This window comes from Eleutherodactylus coqui, chromosome 3, assembly GCF_035609145.1.
Source record: "Eleutherodactylus coqui strain aEleCoq1 chromosome 3, aEleCoq1.hap1, whole genome shotgun sequence".
NCBI classification, from domain to species: domain Eukaryota; kingdom Metazoa; phylum Chordata; class Amphibia; order Anura; family Eleutherodactylidae; genus Eleutherodactylus; species Eleutherodactylus coqui.
This window is the reverse complement of record NC_089839.1, coordinates 228,988,949-229,006,836: the sequence shown is the minus strand read 5'-3', so window position 1 is coordinate 229,006,836 and position 17,888 is coordinate 228,988,949. Positions and strand designations below refer to the sequence as shown.

Below are 17,888 nucleotides of genomic sequence, written 5' to 3'. Positions count from 1 at the left end.
CGGATTCAGGCCGATGACCCTGCAAGTAACTAATTATATTGTATATGAGCAAAAAGGCACGCAGGTGGTGTTTCTTTTTTTTCTTAAATATACCTGTGTGTGTGTGTGTGTGTGTGTGTGTGTGTGTGTGTGTGTGTGTGTGTGTGTATGTATGTATGTATGTGTGTGTATATATATATATATACACACATACACACACACACACACACACACACACACACACACACACACACACACACACACTCATTCTTTTTTGATTGCCAGTGCTCAGTGATGCTGCGGGTACCCACCACCCATACACACTGTGATGGCGTCAGGGCTGCGGGTATATCTGTGAGCATTGGGCACCATGGTCATGGATTCTGGCGTACAATAGAACATGCTGTGATTTTTCTTCCGCTCACAGAGGTTCGTAGCGGCGGGTGTGACGGAAAACCTGAAACTACATGGCTTACAGTGCTAGGTTTTTACCACGGATCGTCCGCCAATCGCGGAATCTTCAATTCAGATCCGGTTGTGTGAAACCGGCGTAAGTTGGACTTTAACAATAACACGTACTTTTCCTTTTTCTCGTCTCTTCTGATGCGGCCGCTGAGACGGGCGGTTTAAACACCTTACCATTTGATCAAATAAAAGCCTTCCTTTCCCAGGGGTGCGGCCCGACGGGCACGTTTCACGCACGACATCTGGCCATCTTTCTATCGATGTGTTTGCTCACAGGAGCGATTTCCTCCAGTGATGGTCCTATTTTTTTTTGTTGGATGTTCTGTTTCAGAATTGCCTGTTATTTCCTATCCGGGCAAAAAACAAACAACCCGTGCTGCGTTGTTTTGAAAAACATTTTTTAAGCTTGTATGAATAAAAGCTGAGAAGTGGGTCTGATACCTGTGAGCTCCTCGGAGCGTCGCGCCTCATCCCCAGGTTTTTAGACTACACCGTCCCGTACAGCGGCGGTCACACATTCATGTGGGGGCACTCTGAGCGTGCCGTTCTGGTGATCGATGAGGGTCCAAGTGCTCGGACCCCACTGATCACTTATATTTGTGGGACTTGGGGGCTGATCTTGGTCATCTGCGTCCACGTCTGGCAGATGAGCCCCATCTCTGGCACCAAATATCAGTACACAGGACCCCCAACCCCATCCCGGCCATCACAACCGAGGCAGCAGAACTACAGAAGTGGCAGAAATAGCGCCGCACCGCTGTGGGGGGGAGGAAGAGATCAGGAAGACCAGAATATCTGCGACAGTCCAAGAGGGCCGGTAATAGGGGGGAGCAGCACGCTGAGGACATGTGGGGGGCTAGAAGTCACCCCTGAGCGCTCTGGTGGTGATACATACAGGATATGTCACCTCTGTGTCTGTTATGCTGGATATCACATCTGCAGTCACACTGACAGGCAGCGCTGCAGAGTCCCACTGACAGCCCTGCACTCCTCCCCGTTGACAAGCAGCGCCGCGGAGTCCCACTGACAGCTCCGCACTCCTCTCCAAGGTGACAGGCAGTGCCGCAGAGTCCCACTGACAGCTCTGCACTCATCTCCCCATTGACAGGCAGCGCCGCGGAGTCCCACTGACAGCTCTGCATTCATCTCCCCATTGACAGGCAGCGCCACAGAGTCCCACTGGGGAAGAAGAGTAGAAGTGGTTGGAGCAAACCAAGGATATATCTAAGGCTTGACACCCAGGTTATACCCGGGGCTCACAAGGACTTGACGAGGGTTACAGAAAGTGGAGGTGCTACCAACTAGGAGACAATAGTGGGAGACAGAACTCTGCAATTAAAGCCGTTTCATTGGAGCTCCGCATTCCTCTCCCAGCTGACAGGCGGCGCTGCAGAGCCCCAGGTCACGTGTCATATTTGTGATCCGGAAGCGGCGCATCCATCGCTCGGCGCTCCGCAGGATTCTCGGTAGAGCGCCGAGTCAGCGATCGGGGTGAGAGCGGATCGGAAGCTTCCTGACCCGGCTGTCACTGGGGGAGAGGTAACCGGGACAACGGCAGGGTATAACGGGGACCCCGGGGCTCTCTGCCCGTGTACCGGGCTCTCACCGGCGAGAGGGCTGAGCAACAGACACCGGGCAGAGAAATAGGGGCAGGGGAGGTAGTTTGGGGCGAGGACGGGGCACAAATGAGACTTGGGCGAGGAGGGGGCCGAGGGAGCAGTTTGGGATGAGGAGGGGGACAGGTGGCTGTTTTGGGGAGGATGGGGCAAGGTGGCAGTTTGGGGGGAGAAGGGGGCACTGGGGAGACAGTTTTGGGGAAAAGGGGGCATTGGGGTGGCAGTTTGCTGTGAGGAGGGGCACACGGGGTGGCAGTTTCTGCGAGGAGGGGGCACAAAGAACACCAGAAAGATATATGGAGGATGAGTTAATCTTGTATAGAGCAGCTGATGTGGTGAGAACGGGGCGCCGGTCAGTAAAGGGTTACTGTCCTGTAATAAGCGGTCAGGAAGAGGCTGTCATTATGTGCTAAGTACAGGGTGACTTCCCCATTCCTGCGGAGGTTATCTGGTTACCTTCGCTTTCCTCCACGTGACGCTCATTTCCTGCATGTAGCCAGTCACACGGTCCGCCGACGCGTATATCACTGATCTGCTGTGTAGGTGATAAGTGCTAAATAACGCCCCCCTACATACTAGTGTGTAATTCTACATGCCGGCGGAGCTGCCGAGGGGTTCCTCTCACAGCGACCATCGGGTCCCACTCTTACATGAGACAAACATCGCTGAAAATCACTCTTTTGAGCAATGTTTTGCCGCTCTGTCCCCGGTGTGAAGCCCTTCGGACAGGTTTTCAGCCCCTGGAGGTAACAAGAATGTTTCCGTTAACTGACAGCAAGCAGAGATTTTGAAACCAACAAGAAATGACCACATAACATTACAGAAGTTTTCAAAGACAGAAAAAACCACCTTAATCCTTTTAATCCTCGGTATGTTTGGGACCCCCGAACTCCGATCAGGACATTTAAATACTGCTGTCAGAATTGACAGCGGCATTCAAAGGGTTAACACCTGCAGTCAGCATCAGCGCTGATCATGGCTGTGTACAGCGGTACCTGTCGTGTATTCAGCGGGATCGGTGCCCGCTCCGTACAAACTCTGACACTGGAGGGCGTACATGAGCATCCAGAGGCATCAAGGGCTTAAAGGGCTAGGCCCCAGTTAACTGTCGGCTGCCTAGAGCAGGGATGGGTACAAGGTGACTATCACTTAGTCCCCCATGTATGCAGTCCATGAGCAGGGATGGGTACAAGGTGACTACCGCTTAGTCCCCCATGTATGCAGTCCATGAAGCAGTAACGTGCGTTCCTGTGGTTGGACTACATGTAGAGCGCCCCCCCCCCCTGCTCTCAGGGGGTGATATACTATGCAGGGACTGTAGGGGACGTATTAGAAGGTTGGACACATCTTCAGCCCAGAGATTTGTGCTGTTATCTCTGCAGGAAGTGAAGACTCCATCAGCTCGTACTTGTGTCCGGCTCATCACACTCAGGATGTTTCCAGAGACTCTGAACGGCTCGGACACCAACGTCACCTCCTCACCCTTCACTGCCCCATCACATGTGACATCAATGCAGCCAACAACAGCTCCTGGCATCAGCGGCGCCAATGTTACTGTACCGCATCTGTGTCTCATCATCCTGTATGAAGACATCGGGAAATCCAGGTACAGAACTCCAAACCAAGTCATATAGCGATGTCTGACTCCTGACTTGCATCCTGTATTATACCGCAGAGCAGCACTCACTATTCTGCTGGTGGAGTCACTGTGTACGTACATTACTGATCCTGACTTACAGCCTGTATTATGCTCCAGAGCTGCACTCACTATTCTGCTGGTGGTGGAGTCACTGTGTACAAACATTACTTATCCTGTACTGATCCTGACTTACATCCTGTATTATGCTCCAGAGCTGCACTCACTATTCTGCTGGTGGAGTCACTGTGTACTTACATTACTTATCCTGTACCGATCCTGACTTACATCCTGTATTATGCTCCAGAGCTGCACTCACGATTCTGCTGGTGGAGTCACTGTATATATACATCTCCTGTATTGATCCTCAGTTACGTCCTGTGTTACACTCCAGAGCTACACTCACTATTCTGCTGGTGGAGTCGCTGTGTACATACATTACTTATCCTGTATTGATCCTCAGTTATGTCCTGTATTATACTCCAGAGCTGTACTCACTATTTCGCTGCTGGTGGAGTGACTGTGTACATACATTACTTATCCTGTACTGATCCTGAGTTACGTCCTGTATTATACTGCAGCTCTGGAGTGTAATGCATTAATGTATGTACACAGTAACTCCACCAGCAGAATAGTGAGTACAGCTCTGGAACATATTATAGCTTCCACTGTACTGCTCTCCTTAAAGGCTAATGCCCAAGGCTGGATCTCTGGCGCGTTTCATGCGGCGTTATCCCGCAGCTATTAGGTTCTATTGAACCTAATAGCTCAATGTCCACGCTGCGGAATTCTGTAGCGTGAAAGAAATCGCGGCATGCTCCATTATAGTCAATGGAAGCCGTCTGTGAGCAAAGCGGAAGTATCACATGATTACGCGTCACCGCCGTCTGTGTCACGCCCCACTGCTGGTGTGTCATACGCTACGCTGCGCATGCGCGCCAGCTCGCCAGACGGGACTTGCAGGGTGGATCCGGAGAGGTGAGGATGGGGTTTTTGGTGGGGGCCATGTCGGACACTGCTGCGATATTCCGCTGGCCGTGGGCATGAGGCCTAAGTATTTAGTGGCGCTGTTCTCTGTACCTCCCAAACTGTTGTATATTGTATCTGTGTAACACAAAGAACGTTCCATCCCTTTTAGGGTGAGATATTGGGACCTCATGCTTTTAATTCCCAATGTCCTCTTCTTCATATTCCTGCTGTGGAAGTTGCCCTCCGCCAGAGCAAAAATCCGAGTCACATCAAGTCCGATCTTCACCACCTTCTACATCCTGGTAATCTGCCTTTTCTTTATTCTTCACATTGACTATGAAAACCTTATTCCACACTGAGGGGTTGGCGATAGTAACGGCCCCCAATATCTGCATGCTCTTCCATCTGACCGCTGCTCTCCTGCACCCATCCTCCCTGTATATATTGCCCGGGCTTCATCCTACTACTTGTACCCTACTTACTGCACATAGGCATCCATGATGGCAGCTGTTGTGTATGAGCAGAGTAGTCGCCACTACAGGAAGTGCTGCAGGCGATCCACAGCCAGGGAGGGGGAGAAGGTATCCGAATAGATAGGATTAAATCGAAACATGCACAGCAGAAAGTTGTGTATCTGATTGTATTTAGATTGCAGAACTTTCTCTGAAGCCTGGAAAGTCCCTTTAAAGGGGTTTTCCAGACAAATGCCATTGATGACGTGTCCCCAGGTAGGTCATCAATAGTTGATCAGCTGGAGTCCATTAAAATCAGTGACAGCTGTGCCTACAGTTACTAGTGCCAGCCACTAGACAGGGGTCCGAGCCATCTGCAACACCTGTGTGTTGTGACCCTGATAATGGGTGCCAGGTCAGCTGATCTGTCAGGGGATCCCGACTGTTGGATTCCAGCCGATCAGCTATTGTTGACCTATTCGGAGGATACGTCATTTTTGTTATTTGCCTGGAAACCCCCTAAATTGTGAAACTTTGCTACCTGTAGTCACCTAGAGGGGGAGCCAGGGGTGCCCCAGGTTTTTGTGCTGCCTGAGGCGGGGTGTGCAATGCTGCAGCCCCCCCCCCCCCCTCACCCTTTGCAAATAAAACTCCCACTCATTTTACAGGCATTTAAAAGCGACAATATTGAAGATACCCAACACATATTTTTGAAGGGGTAGAGTAAGACCTCGGGTCCACGGATGGATTTGATTTGAGGAATTAGCAATCAGCACCCGTGCGAAAGATCCGCAGTTCAAGCCGCCCATAGGAAGGCATGGAGCGTCCGCACCTCCACGCACACATGCTGATTTATTTTGCGTATTTTTTTGTGCGGAAACGGAATGCTCCATTTTACCGCAGTTCGGCTTTATTGATCTCTATAGAAGCGAACAATCCGCAGTTCAATTGTGGATACATTGCTGATTTGTAGGCAGATACCTCTCTGGCTGCTTGGAGACCAAGCAGAGAGGTGAGGAGGGGGAAGGCAGTCACTTTGGGCGTTTTTTTTCCCTGCACGGACGATCAGCAGTGCATCTGTGCAGAGAAAAATTGCGTTGGCTGGCAAGCTTGTGGCCCCAGTAGTAATGGCAACCCACCCACTCGTGGCCCATGTAGTTAAGGCAACCCCCCGCTAGTGGCCCCAGTAGTATTGGCGACCCCCTGCTAGTGGGCCTCCAGCCAGGCAGCATCCTCACAAGCATTGCACTTCCTTTGCCTGTAGCTCCAATCAGGCAGCCTGCTGCTGTGATCAGTCTGTTACTCGCCCCTCTGAGGTCTTGCAGACTGAGGCCTCGTGGTAGGAAGCTCACTACGTATAGATGCATCCAATTCCCATTGGTATCAACAATAAACCCATCTTCAGCATACTCCCCCTAGTGGTGCTCGGAGACACCTGTGGGTGTAAGATTGGGCATGCATCACTGTTAGGAGATGAATCTGCTCAGAATTCTGGATCAATTTAGATTATTTGTTGTTGTGCATTCCGCAGGTGTTTGTAGTGGCCCTGGTGGGGATCACACGAGCGATTGTGTCCATGACAGTCAGTTCCTCTAAGTCGGCTACTCTCACAGATAAGGTAAGAGCCCCCTGTATGCATCTCTGTACATCTGTGCTGCGGTGGAGATGAGGCCGAGGCATCCCGCCAACTTCCTACCCTTTTTTTCTCTTAGGTTTTGTGGGAAATCACCCGCTTCTTCCTGTTGGCCATAGAGCTGAGCGTTATCATCCTGGGGTTGGCTTTTGGTGAGTCGCTCTTTGTGAGAACTCCTAATGTCTAGTAGGTTTGTGTCTCTGGCAGTCCTGCGGTTCTCTGCGTCCGTGGAAAGCTAGTGGCACTCCACAGTCGCATCGGACTCCCCATCCTCTGTCAAGCTATCCAGATGTTACGATCAATATTAAAAGCAGAATTTAAAGGGAATCTCTCAGCTCAAACCTGATGTTATATGCTGCTGGCATCAGGTTATAGAATAGGTGGAGCTGCACAGTCCAGTGGGCGGTCCTATCAGTGACTGAACAGTCATACACAGCTGTCAGTCACTGATGGCCCCGCCCATTGGACTGTTCAGCTCAGAATGTGCAGAGAGATAAATGAATGAAATACGAGTTCTACTGAATCTTTCCCCGTAAAGCTATATATCATTCTGCTCCTCCTCCTCTATAACATGATGCCTGCAGAATGGACTACATGTTCCAGCTGACAGATTCCCTTTAAGAGGTTAACCACTTACTGATGCGCCCTATTTTGGATCTAAGGACACAACAGATTATTGGGGATTTTCATTTTCACTTTTTAGAAGCCATAACCTTTTTATTTTTCTGTCAATATGGCCGTATGAAAGCTTGTTTTCTGTGTGGCAAGCAGGGTTTTTATTAGTGACATTTTTTGGGTACATATTATGTTTTTTTTCCTTTTTACAGCATTAATCATGCAGCATAAATGACATGATAAACGTTTTCTGTGGGTCGGTATATTACGGTATTACCAAAATTGTATATCTTTCTCGTTCATATCATTGGGGGACATGGCTGAAGACTATGGGTATAGATACTGCCACTAGTAGGTGGTCAGTAAGCAGAAAGTGTTAGCTCCTCCCACTAGCAATACCTCTCCTGTAGGCACCATTGTAACTGGTTTTAGCTTAGTGTCTGTAGGAGACTGACCTGTTTGTTGCTGGAACCTCTTGGATTCAGTGAATACAGGCAGGACTCTCCCTGTTACTCCATCCAGGAGGATGAATAGAATGGAGTTAAACCTTCTGTTGACTGCCCTGACTTCAGAAGAAAAGGAGGCACGTCCAAGCCCTAAGTTGAATGTGACTCGCTTTGTTCTGTACTTGTTGTTTTGTTTAAAAAAATAAAATAAAGCCACACACACACGTTTGGTATTGTCATATCCGTAACAATCTGTACTATAAATTGAACACACCTTTTTATCCTGCACCGCAAATGATTAAAAAACTTTATTAAAAAAAAAAAAGCCCTAACATGGCTGTAAATGGGCCCTTCTGAACATGATTGGCGCTGTGCTTTAACCTTTTTCATGTGATGATCTGATCCCTCTGTTTTTTAGGTCATCTTGAAAGTAAATCCAGTGTAAAGCGAGTGCTGGCGATCACGGCTGTCCTGTCACTTGGTTACTCAGTAACACAGGTAAATCCTGATGAGATGATGCGTTTTTACATGTGAATTGACATAACTTTGACCCGCTGGGATTTCTTTCCTTTTTGTATATACTTGGATCGGGGGGAGGCCAATTAAAAGAACTCCCCAAATAATATTTGATCCTCTATATGAGAAGAGCATTAATGCTGTGGATTTTCTGTATTTAGGGCACCCTGGAAATCCTTTACCCAGATGCCCATCTCTCAGCAGAGGACTTCAATATCTACGGACATGGCGGCCGGCACTTCTGGCTTGCAAGCTCCTGCTTCTTCTTCTTGGTAAACAGATCATCCACAATGGTGTTGTGTCATCTACCCTAAAGGAAGTTTCTTTTTCTTTTGGGTCACCCCTTTACATAGGCCTTTCTGCGTTTTATCAGCAAGTCTGCAGAGTTCTAGGGGCTGCTGGCATCTGCATGTTATTGATTCCCTCAGTGATAACGTATCATTGGAGGTCCCAGATGCCGGACCCCCTACTTAAGAAAAAGGGGTTTCCAGAAAGGACAGCTGCTGTCACATCTGGTGGCAGCAACCTGTTTGTGCGACCACGTAGCACACTGTCCTGCCGATTCCTATGGAATGGAAGTTAATTTATGATTGAAAGAAAAGCATAAAAGCATTTTATTTTTAGCATCTGTCCTTAAAAGTGATTTCTGCGATTAGAAAAAGATGGTGGCTGTTTTTTTCCCCACAAACTGCGCCACACCTAGCTGCTTTCTTCCTAATACAGCGCCACCATTGTGTGGTATTGCAGATGAGCTCCATCGACGTGAATGAGAACTGTGCTGCAATACCAGACCCAACCCATGGACAAGGATGGCGCTGTGTTTGGAAGAAAGCAGCCTTGTTTTTCTAACACTGGAGAATCCCTTTAAGGCAATGATACATTAGTAAGATGTCTGGATAAATAGTCCTTTCGGTTACTGCAGAGCGGGCGCAGGTCCGTGTATGGAGTTTTTACACCCCCTTAGGTTTGGTTTCTATCACATTAGTTCCCATTTAACCTTCCTCTGCTTTGATCTTGTCTGCAGGTCTATACATTGGTTTTCATGCTTCCCAAAACCCCATTGAAAGACCGAATCTCTCTACCATGTGAGTGTTGGAAGTGGCTTACAGAATCTATAATGCTCGTGAATGTATACGTGGAGATGAATCGCTCTCGCTTCCTGTAATGATGCATGCATGATCATCAGATCTCTGAGATTTCTAGGCCTGCACTACAATGTAGATCAGCCTGTGTCCCCAATTGGCGGCTTTCAGGGCTCCCTCGCTGTTGCATCTGAGATTGCATAGCGTTACCAGAAATCACATGACTACATGGGCGTACGCCCAGTGCACTCAATTTATTGCTTTTTCACACTTCACAAAACTGTTTGAAAAGTTTCAAGAAAAAGGGGTGTCGCCAAGAGGAGTTGTAAAATGCGCAAGATTTATTAATGGTGTGTTGCTTTATTTTGGTGCGCATTATTGGTGTAAATAACAGCAAGAGATGGCGTAAGGCAGAGAGAAGTATGTGTCTAGAGAAATGATCACCCTGCTTTCACTACTGTGATAGATTTGGGGCAGTTTCTGCCTGTCTCCTCTAGATTTAGGACAGTACACCCCAGTGTATTAATCTGTCTGATGTCTCTTACAGCACGGAAAAGTTTTTATGTCTACGCTATAATCCTGGCGGTGCTGAATTTGGTGCAAGGAATTGGCAGCGCCCTGCTGTGTGCGGACATCATTAATGGGCTGTGGTAAGAAAGCCTTCTGTAGCGGGCTCATTATATCCTTCCTCCAGGGCAGGGTAGGACCTTAACGCTTTCATGACCGCAGTCCCCCTTTTTACTAACTTTGCCAACGGGCTTTAAACCTGCACATACATCTTTTTTAAGGTGGTGGCTTGGCAGAGTACTGACAACCAGGCTCCTGCTCTAACCACCAGGAGAGGAGAAACCTCAGATCCTGACAGTTTAACCCCTTAAATGCCACAATCAATAGCAGCTACAGCATGTAAGCAGATGACAGGGGAAGTGAGCTCCTTCTGTTACCCACTGGTATTCCGCAGTGCAGTCATAAGGTACCAATAGGTCCCCATGGCAGCCAGAGGCTAGACAAAGGCCTTCATTTCTGCAATGTAGCTTGGACTCTGCCAGAGGCGGAGGCTAATAGGCCGCTGTCATAGGCTAAGTAAAAAATACTGCACAAGTAATGCAGTGTATTATCCTAGAGTTCGTATAATCACATCTACAAGTTCCCTTCGGGGACTAAAAAAACAGGTCAAGGAAAGTTCAATAAAGTTTGATTGAAAGAAAAAAATTCAGTATAAAAATATACTTTTTTTCCACACAAAAATCCTTTTTTAAATGCACAAAATACCAATAATAGGCATTACTGTGTTCATGGTAACCCAGACAATGAAAACCTTTTTCTTCTGTATCATTGGAGGACACAACTTGGACCATGGGTATAGCCACTGCCACTAAGAGGCGGACACTAAGCAGAAAAAGTGCTAGCTCCTCATACCAGCTTTAACCCACCTACAGGAACCAAGCTAACCAGTTTTAACTTAGTGTCTGTAGGAGGCAGACCTGTTTGTCTCCGGTCTTCACGAACCTCTTGGATTCAGTGAATATAGAGTAGGCAGGAGTTTTTCCAGTTACCCCACTGAGCAGGGCCGTACCTAGTCGTGAGGAGGTCACAGAAGGCCCTCAGTTTAGGGGAACTGCATCTGCTCTCCTCTTACCTTCTCTTTGCCGACGCTGGCTTACTTGCCTGAAGGGGTGCAGTTGCCACTTCTTCAGCGGTGCTCCTAAGTTGGCTGCAGGTAGAGATGCTACATTCCAGCCCCCTAGAGATAGCAGGAGGCTCTTTCGTGGTGGCCCCAGCTCCCTGCAGCAGACTATTGGCGCCGTGGGACATTTTCTGTTCCCTCATTGTCAGGTCGGTCCTGGTCTTTTAGAAGTGAGGGATTGGATGCTGCATACAGTTTCTCCACAGTCGGGCGGTACTTTGGTGCCCGTCACTGGCTTCTTTTCTCCAGCGCCTCAATTCCAGCCCCCAATTTCATACCTAATCAGGCCACTCCCAGGCTGCGGTCACACCAGTATTAAACATAAGGCAATTGAAGTTAAGGCTTCCTTCTCCTCCCTCAATCAGTATCCAGCTCGCTTCCTTCCTGGGCTGCCATTGGCTCTCCATTTGCTGTTCAACAAAGCCCACCCCCGGCGCCCCCCCGAATCTTTTCACCCGATTAGACAATTACTCGAAAAAAGCGATGCTCGTTCGAGTAATTCCCCCTAAACGAGCACGTTCACTCATCTCTAGTCAGCAGTTTTGCAGACCGCACTAGGTGGGGGGAGGGGGCGTCAATGTACCTCTGTTGATGCTTTCAGGGTTCCCAGCAGTGAGAAAGCAGTTAGATGCCTCCACAAGTACGTTCGCTCATACGTTCTCCCTTCCATGCATTGAGCTGCTCTACAGCTATGATTGACAGCTGTAGTGTCCAATCAGGAGAGCACTGCAGCTGTCCAGAGATGTGGAGCAGCTTGATGATGGACATGGAGGACAGCATATGGGTGAGACAACCTGCATCCAGTGCACTTGCATCAGATTAGGTGTTCTCACTGCTGGGGGCTCTGAAAGCATCAGTAGAGGTACATTCACACCCCTCTCCGCACTGCCCCTGCCTGTCATCAGCAGAACTGCGAACAAACTCTGTAAAAGCTATGATTGATGATACTTACCCGCACGTCTCTTCTTTCCACAGCCTGGTCGACATCACCACGTTTCTATACTTCAGCCTGTTTGCCCCTCTCATGTACGTGGCGTTCCTGAAGAGCTTCTTCGGGTGAGTATAAAGTAAAACCAATAAATGCTAAAGAGACCCCAAATAGTATATATGGGTTCTGTGCACATCTGTAAATCACCACTGGTGAGTAGGATGATATGGTAGTGGAGATGGCAAGTCTCCCGGGAAGCTAGTTAACCCCTTAACGACATGTCATGTTTTTAGTTATTTTTCACTTTTATTTTTATCTCCACAATTGAAGAAAAAAAAAAAATCATAACTTTTATTTATCCATCAAAGCAGCTGTCTGAGGGCTTGTTTTAATTTTTTTTTTGCAGGATGAGTTCTATTTTTCAACGGTACCATTTAATTTATTATATAATGTACTGAAAAACGTAAAAAAATTCTAGGTAGAGTGAAGTGTGAAAAAGGCCCAGTTCCGCCATCTTTGGGGGAGGGTGGGTTGTTTTTACGACGCATAAACTGCAGCACAAATGACATACCCTTATTCTGTGTGTCCGTACGATTACGACCATACACAATTTATATAGTTTGATTTTTTTTTTTTTTTTATGTACTATTAAAAAATAAAAATTATTTTCTACCGCCAGCTTTATAATTTTTCTATCCATATAGCTGTGGGTGCTTATTTTTTTCTGAGGGACATCCTGTAGTCCCTATTTGTTCTGCTTTGGAGTATATACGACTTTTTGATCGCTTTATATTAAACTTTTGTTCTTAGGGACAGGATGATCAAAAAAGCTAAATTCTGGCATTGTGCATTTTCTTTTAAGTTCACTCTATGGGATAGACAATGCTTTACTTTGATAGATCGCACTTTACAGATGTAACCATACCGAATATATTTTTCTTTTTTTTTTTTTCTTTTATATGCTTTGGATTTTTCTATTACAAATCTGGGGAAAATATTTTTTTATAATTAACCCTTTCCAATCCACTGTCTGACATATTCCAGCCTTCTGCTTGAAGCCTGTACAGCTCAGATGTCGGAAGGGTATTCTTACTGTATATTACTGGCTCCTCTGTTGTCGGGAGCCTCTCCGGCATGTCACATGCTCTAGCCAGCAGATGGCGCTATTGTAAAATGGCAGAAAGAGAAAGCTCTCTAGGAAACCCTGAATCCAAAATTGGATTGCAAAGGGCTAATAAAACTTTAAGTAAAACATCCGGCACCCTCTGTGTATCCAGTGGTATTTGACACCCTATCTCGATTCATACAAACCTTGCATGCCCAGGGCCTAAATGTACACCCTGAGGCGTGAAGGGGTTAAAGGCTTCATCCTATCTTCATAAGGTTTTGATATAGAGCTAGGATACGCCATCGCTTAATGATTAATTGGGATCCAACATCTGGGTCTTCCACCAATCCTGGGAATGGAGGGGCTGCAGCCTTGATTACCGCTGTCTCCCATTTAGGGTCTTTTTTCACGGAGCAAGAAATTGTTCGCACAAGCGCTCGTTTGCTTATACAGACAGTTCATATAGGCTGATAAATCGTTTAGATTTCATTCTCTTGATCATTAAGTCCTTCACATTCACTGTACTTGCAAACGACTGGACGACCGCTGTTTACACGCAGCAAGTTGCGAACGCTAATTTTTATGCCTGACTAAAATGCACCACGAATGATAAGCGGACGAATTATCATTCGTCATTCAATAATTTCAGTGTAAACATTCAGTGTAAAAGGGCCCTTACTGTTGTTCCTTACCACCCACTGTGCAGGGAACTGCAGTGCAACTCCTTTCATGGGGCTGACTGCAACTCCCTGCACATCCTCAGACTGGCATCACATTTCCGTGGTCCCTTCATTCTCATCCCAGAGGTTGGATCGCCATTGATCATAAAGTGATGACATATCCTAGTGGCATGCTACTCCTGTAAATGATCCTCCGTCTTTATCCCAGTGGGGTCCTTTGCTCCATTACTGATATTTAACCTTTATTCCAGGTCCGAGCCCAAAATTCTTTTCTCCTACAAATCCCAAGTGGATGAACCGGACGACACAGACGTCCATCTCCCGCATCCGTATGCCGTGGCGAAGAAAGAGGGCACGGACTCGGGATTTTACTCCAGCACTCAGATCGACACGACGGCTTACCTAGATGACGTGGCCTCCATGCCGCACGTCGGGAGCATTAACAGCATCGACAGCGACCGCTGGAAAGCTATAAACGCCTGAGCCTCAGCTTTTAGGTAGAGTCCTTCAACATCTCGCAGAGGTTCCACCAATCTAACCTCTATTCTCTGGGTTTTTGGATGTTGGTAAAAGACGAGACGTTCTTCAGAGTGCAAATCTCTATAAAGAAATGTTTTATCCTCCGCTATGAACTACGCTCCAATGGAAGATTCTGTTAGAGACCTTCTCTAATGCTGCTAAGCTCTTGCAATCCTTGAGGAGGAAGGTTGCTGTACTTGGACCGAGGTGCCACATTGTCAGCCTTGAAGATGACTGAAGAGGCCAGCATGGCACGGATTGCTTCATTGACTGCCACTTACCTATGCAGAAGTCATTGTTGCGGCTCGGCTGGACTCTCTGAATAGCTGGAGCCTTGCTTGTTCTGGGTGCCCTGGCTTCTGGTTTCAATACCCAGACCTGAATGCACACATGGTCCAAACAATATCTACCAGTACATGTGGCACAGGTGCCTCTTACACGTGCCAGTCCATACACAGTTTAACTCATGGCATTGAATTGGTTTGGTAGGAACAAGTATACTGACAGCTGTAAGAATGGCTGACTTCATGCTGATATTGGATTTTCGGGTTAAAGTAGGGACGTCCTTGGAGAGTGTTCCCCTTTAAATTGAAAATTAAAAAAAGAGTTCTAGAACTTTCTAATACATTTAGTTTCAGTTTTCACCATTTTCAATATGTCTGCTTGCTGCCAATGAAGGAAAGCGTTCATCTATCTGTATTCAGAGGAACGGACACAGATACCGGACTCGCTGCTCTCTGGTAAAGCACTCCATAGCTGTCGGAGTTGGGCATATTTACCGCAGATATTCAACTTCAGATTGTAAAGCGGAATTATTTCATTTACTGACAGAAGGCAGAGATCTTGAACATGGTGAAGAATTGGAAGATAAATTATTCTAGAAAGTTGAAGAATTTCTCATTACGTAAGCATTATAGGGGTTCGCACATTAGAGTTTGTTCACACAGCATTTTTTTTGCTGAGTCGACATGGAATCCGTGCCGATTCCGCATCAATTCCATTCATTGCCTATGGCGTGGGTGACGTGGCATTTCTCAACATGGAGTCTGCGTTGGGAAATCTGCAGAAAACTAAAGTACAAATGAAGTGCCCAGATGCAGATTTTGAAGTGTCCATGCGGTAAAATCTGACACCGATTCTGCAATGCGAACACAGCGTTAGGGCTCATTCACACAGACATATATACACTCTGTATTGCGCATGTAATATGGAGGACTGTATCCCCATTGATTTGCATTGGTGTATTCAGACCTGCGGTTTACCCTCGTGTGAAAAAAAGTTCAGCATGTTCTATTTTGGTCTGTATTACAAACCCATTGAAATCAATATGCGGTGAATATGCATGATACATATGGCCCTTCTTTTTTTTAAATTAATTTTTGCGCACGGAAATACACCGTGATCACTGCGTATTTACGCACACAAAAAAACAGGATAAAAATATGCATTAATATGCAATTAGTACAGTTTCGGTCCGTGATCACGCTGCTTATTCAAAGATCGAAAGTAAATATGCCTGTGTGAATGAGCCCCTACAGTAATTTATCCCTTCCCCCAGGCTAGGAAATAAATAACTGATCGGTGGGGGGTTTGACCTGCTGGTCCCCCAGCATTCCTGAGAAGGACGCACCTGAACGCCCCATCTGAATGAAGCTGCAGTGCACATGCTCCACCGCCATTCTATTCACTTCTATGGGATGGAGGGAGATTGCCGAGCGCATCGATCTCCCTCTATGCTATGGAAGTGATTGATGCAAAAGGGTGTGTATCACCACTTTATTCACATGAGCCATTTGGGTGTGCAGATCAAATCCCCACCGATCAGACATTTATCTCCTAACCTGTGGATGGTGAATAAATGTCACTAGTGGGAAACCCCCATTATTCATTGTACAATGAAAAGTTCTAAAACTTACTAATTTACTTCGTGTTTCAATTATTCACCATTTTGAATATGTCTGCTTGCTGTCAATGAATAGAAGCATTCTCACCTATATTTATAGGAACAGATTCAGGGCACATTACAAAGCATCAGCGCTCTGGTAATGGACACTGCATTTCTCCCATGATCAGGGCATCATTCCATTCACTGACAGGAAGCAGACATTTTGAACACTGTGAATAATTGGAAGGTAAAATATATTACAAAGTAACTGCACTTTTCATTATGCAAACATTAAATAGGTTTCCTGTTAAATGCATTTATCGCCGTCCAGTGGATAGGGCATAGATGTCTGGTGCTGAGCTCTGTCATGCTGCTATGGCCTGTAAGTAACACGTCAGAGCGGAGACCTGGAAGGGTGGCGGGAGATGAGCAGGGAGCCGGGAGATGTGAGTATAAGCTGGTTTATTATTTTTATTCATAGGGCGCTAATTTTCAAGAAAAAATGTTATCTCAGAAAAGCCCTTTAACCACTTTAGGACCACCAAATGTCTAAACAGTAAGTGGGAGTGGGGGGGAGAGTGGAAGGGGGGACACACCTTCCCATGCCTCATTGGCACCCTCCGTAGCATGATCGGGGGATGCTAAAGGGCTAGTATGGCAGCCCGGAGCCTATGAAGGCAGCCAGGGCTGCCACACACAGATGCCTATCAAGCCCTGAGCCAACATCTAAAATGCTTATATACTGCAATACTGAAGTATTGCACTATATAGTGCAAGCGATCAGATGATCACAAGTTCAAGTCCCTTGTGCAGGCTAATTAAAAACATAGAAAATGATTCAATAAAGTTTTTTTTAACAGTTAAAAAGAATAAATTAAAAGTAAAATACCAAACAACCTTTTCACCATTTTTCTAAAACTAAATAATATTTTTAAAAAAAGCATATTTGGTATCGCTGTGTACGTAAAAGTCCTGACTATTACAATATTTACCCAACATGGTGAAGGCCATTGAAAAAAATCCCGCAATTCTAGCAATCCCGGCACCTGAGAAATTTTAATAAAAATTCATCGAAAACATGTATTCTAAAATAGTACTAATACAAAGTACAGGTCCCTCTGCAAAAAAAAGGAATCCTCACACAGTCCAGTCGCCAAAGAATAAAAAAAAAGTCCTGGGTCCCGGAATACGGTGAGGGAAAGCCATTGGTGTTTTAAGAAAAAGTTTTTTAGTTATGTTTTACTTTTTAAAAATAGAAAAACATAACCGACCCACAGAACAAAGTTCATGTTATTCTTGCAGCACTGTAAAAGCTGTAAACGCTAAACCCACCAAAAATGGCGCAATTGCACTTTTTTCATTTTACTTCATTTAAAAATGTTTGAAAGTTTTTCCATACATGATATGGGACCATTAAAGAAATACAACTCATCCCACAAAAAAACAAGCCCTCATACGGCCATGTCAATAGAAACATTAGAAAGTTATAGTGCTTGGAAGGTGGGGACGAAACAAAAGTGATAAATATCTGGTCCTGAAGGGGTTAAAAAGGTGCTATGTAATTTAGATCACCAAAGAACCCTTTGATGATCTTAGTGACTTGCGGGGCTTCAAGCCTTGTTGTCCTTATAGGAACACATTACAGCCTGAAGGCCCTTTTACACAAGCCGAT

General features: G+C 46.3%; 1 protein-coding gene across 1 annotated transcript; it reads left to right on the top strand.

Annotated features, from left to right (window-relative positions):
• The first annotated feature begins 1,898 nt into the window (after positions 1-1,898).
• Positions 1,899-17,492, top strand: TPRA1 (transmembrane protein adipocyte associated 1). Its single transcript, XM_066597037.1, has 11 exons — positions 1,899-1,983; positions 3,443-3,666; positions 4,835-4,967; positions 6,649-6,735; positions 6,830-6,902; positions 8,230-8,309; positions 8,489-8,599; positions 9,352-9,412; positions 9,957-10,059; positions 12,072-12,152; positions 14,064-17,492. Exons 2-11 carry the CDS (start codon positions 3,494-3,496, stop codon positions 14,293-14,295), a joined length of 1,134 nt encoding a protein of 377 aa, XP_066453134.1. The 5' UTR covers positions 1,899-1,983; positions 3,443-3,493; the 3' UTR covers positions 14,296-17,492.
• Positions 17,493-17,888: the final 396 nt, after the last annotated feature.

What these genes read in the sequence shown, in the direction of transcription:
- TPRA1 (XM_066597037.1), top strand. Translation starts at nt 3,494, where the DNA reads ATGTTTCCAGAGACTCTGAACGGCTCGGACACCAACGTCACCTCCTCA. An exon ending in GACATCATTAATGGGCTGTG is followed by an intron (nt 10,060 to 12,071) that starts GTAAGAAAGCCT and finishes TTCTTTCCACAG; the next exon opens with CCTGGTCGACATCACCACGT. An exon ending in TTCCTGAAGAGCTTCTTCGG is followed by an intron (nt 12,153 to 14,063) that starts GTGAGTATAAAG and finishes CCTTTATTCCAG; the next exon opens with GTCCGAGCCCAAAATTCTTT.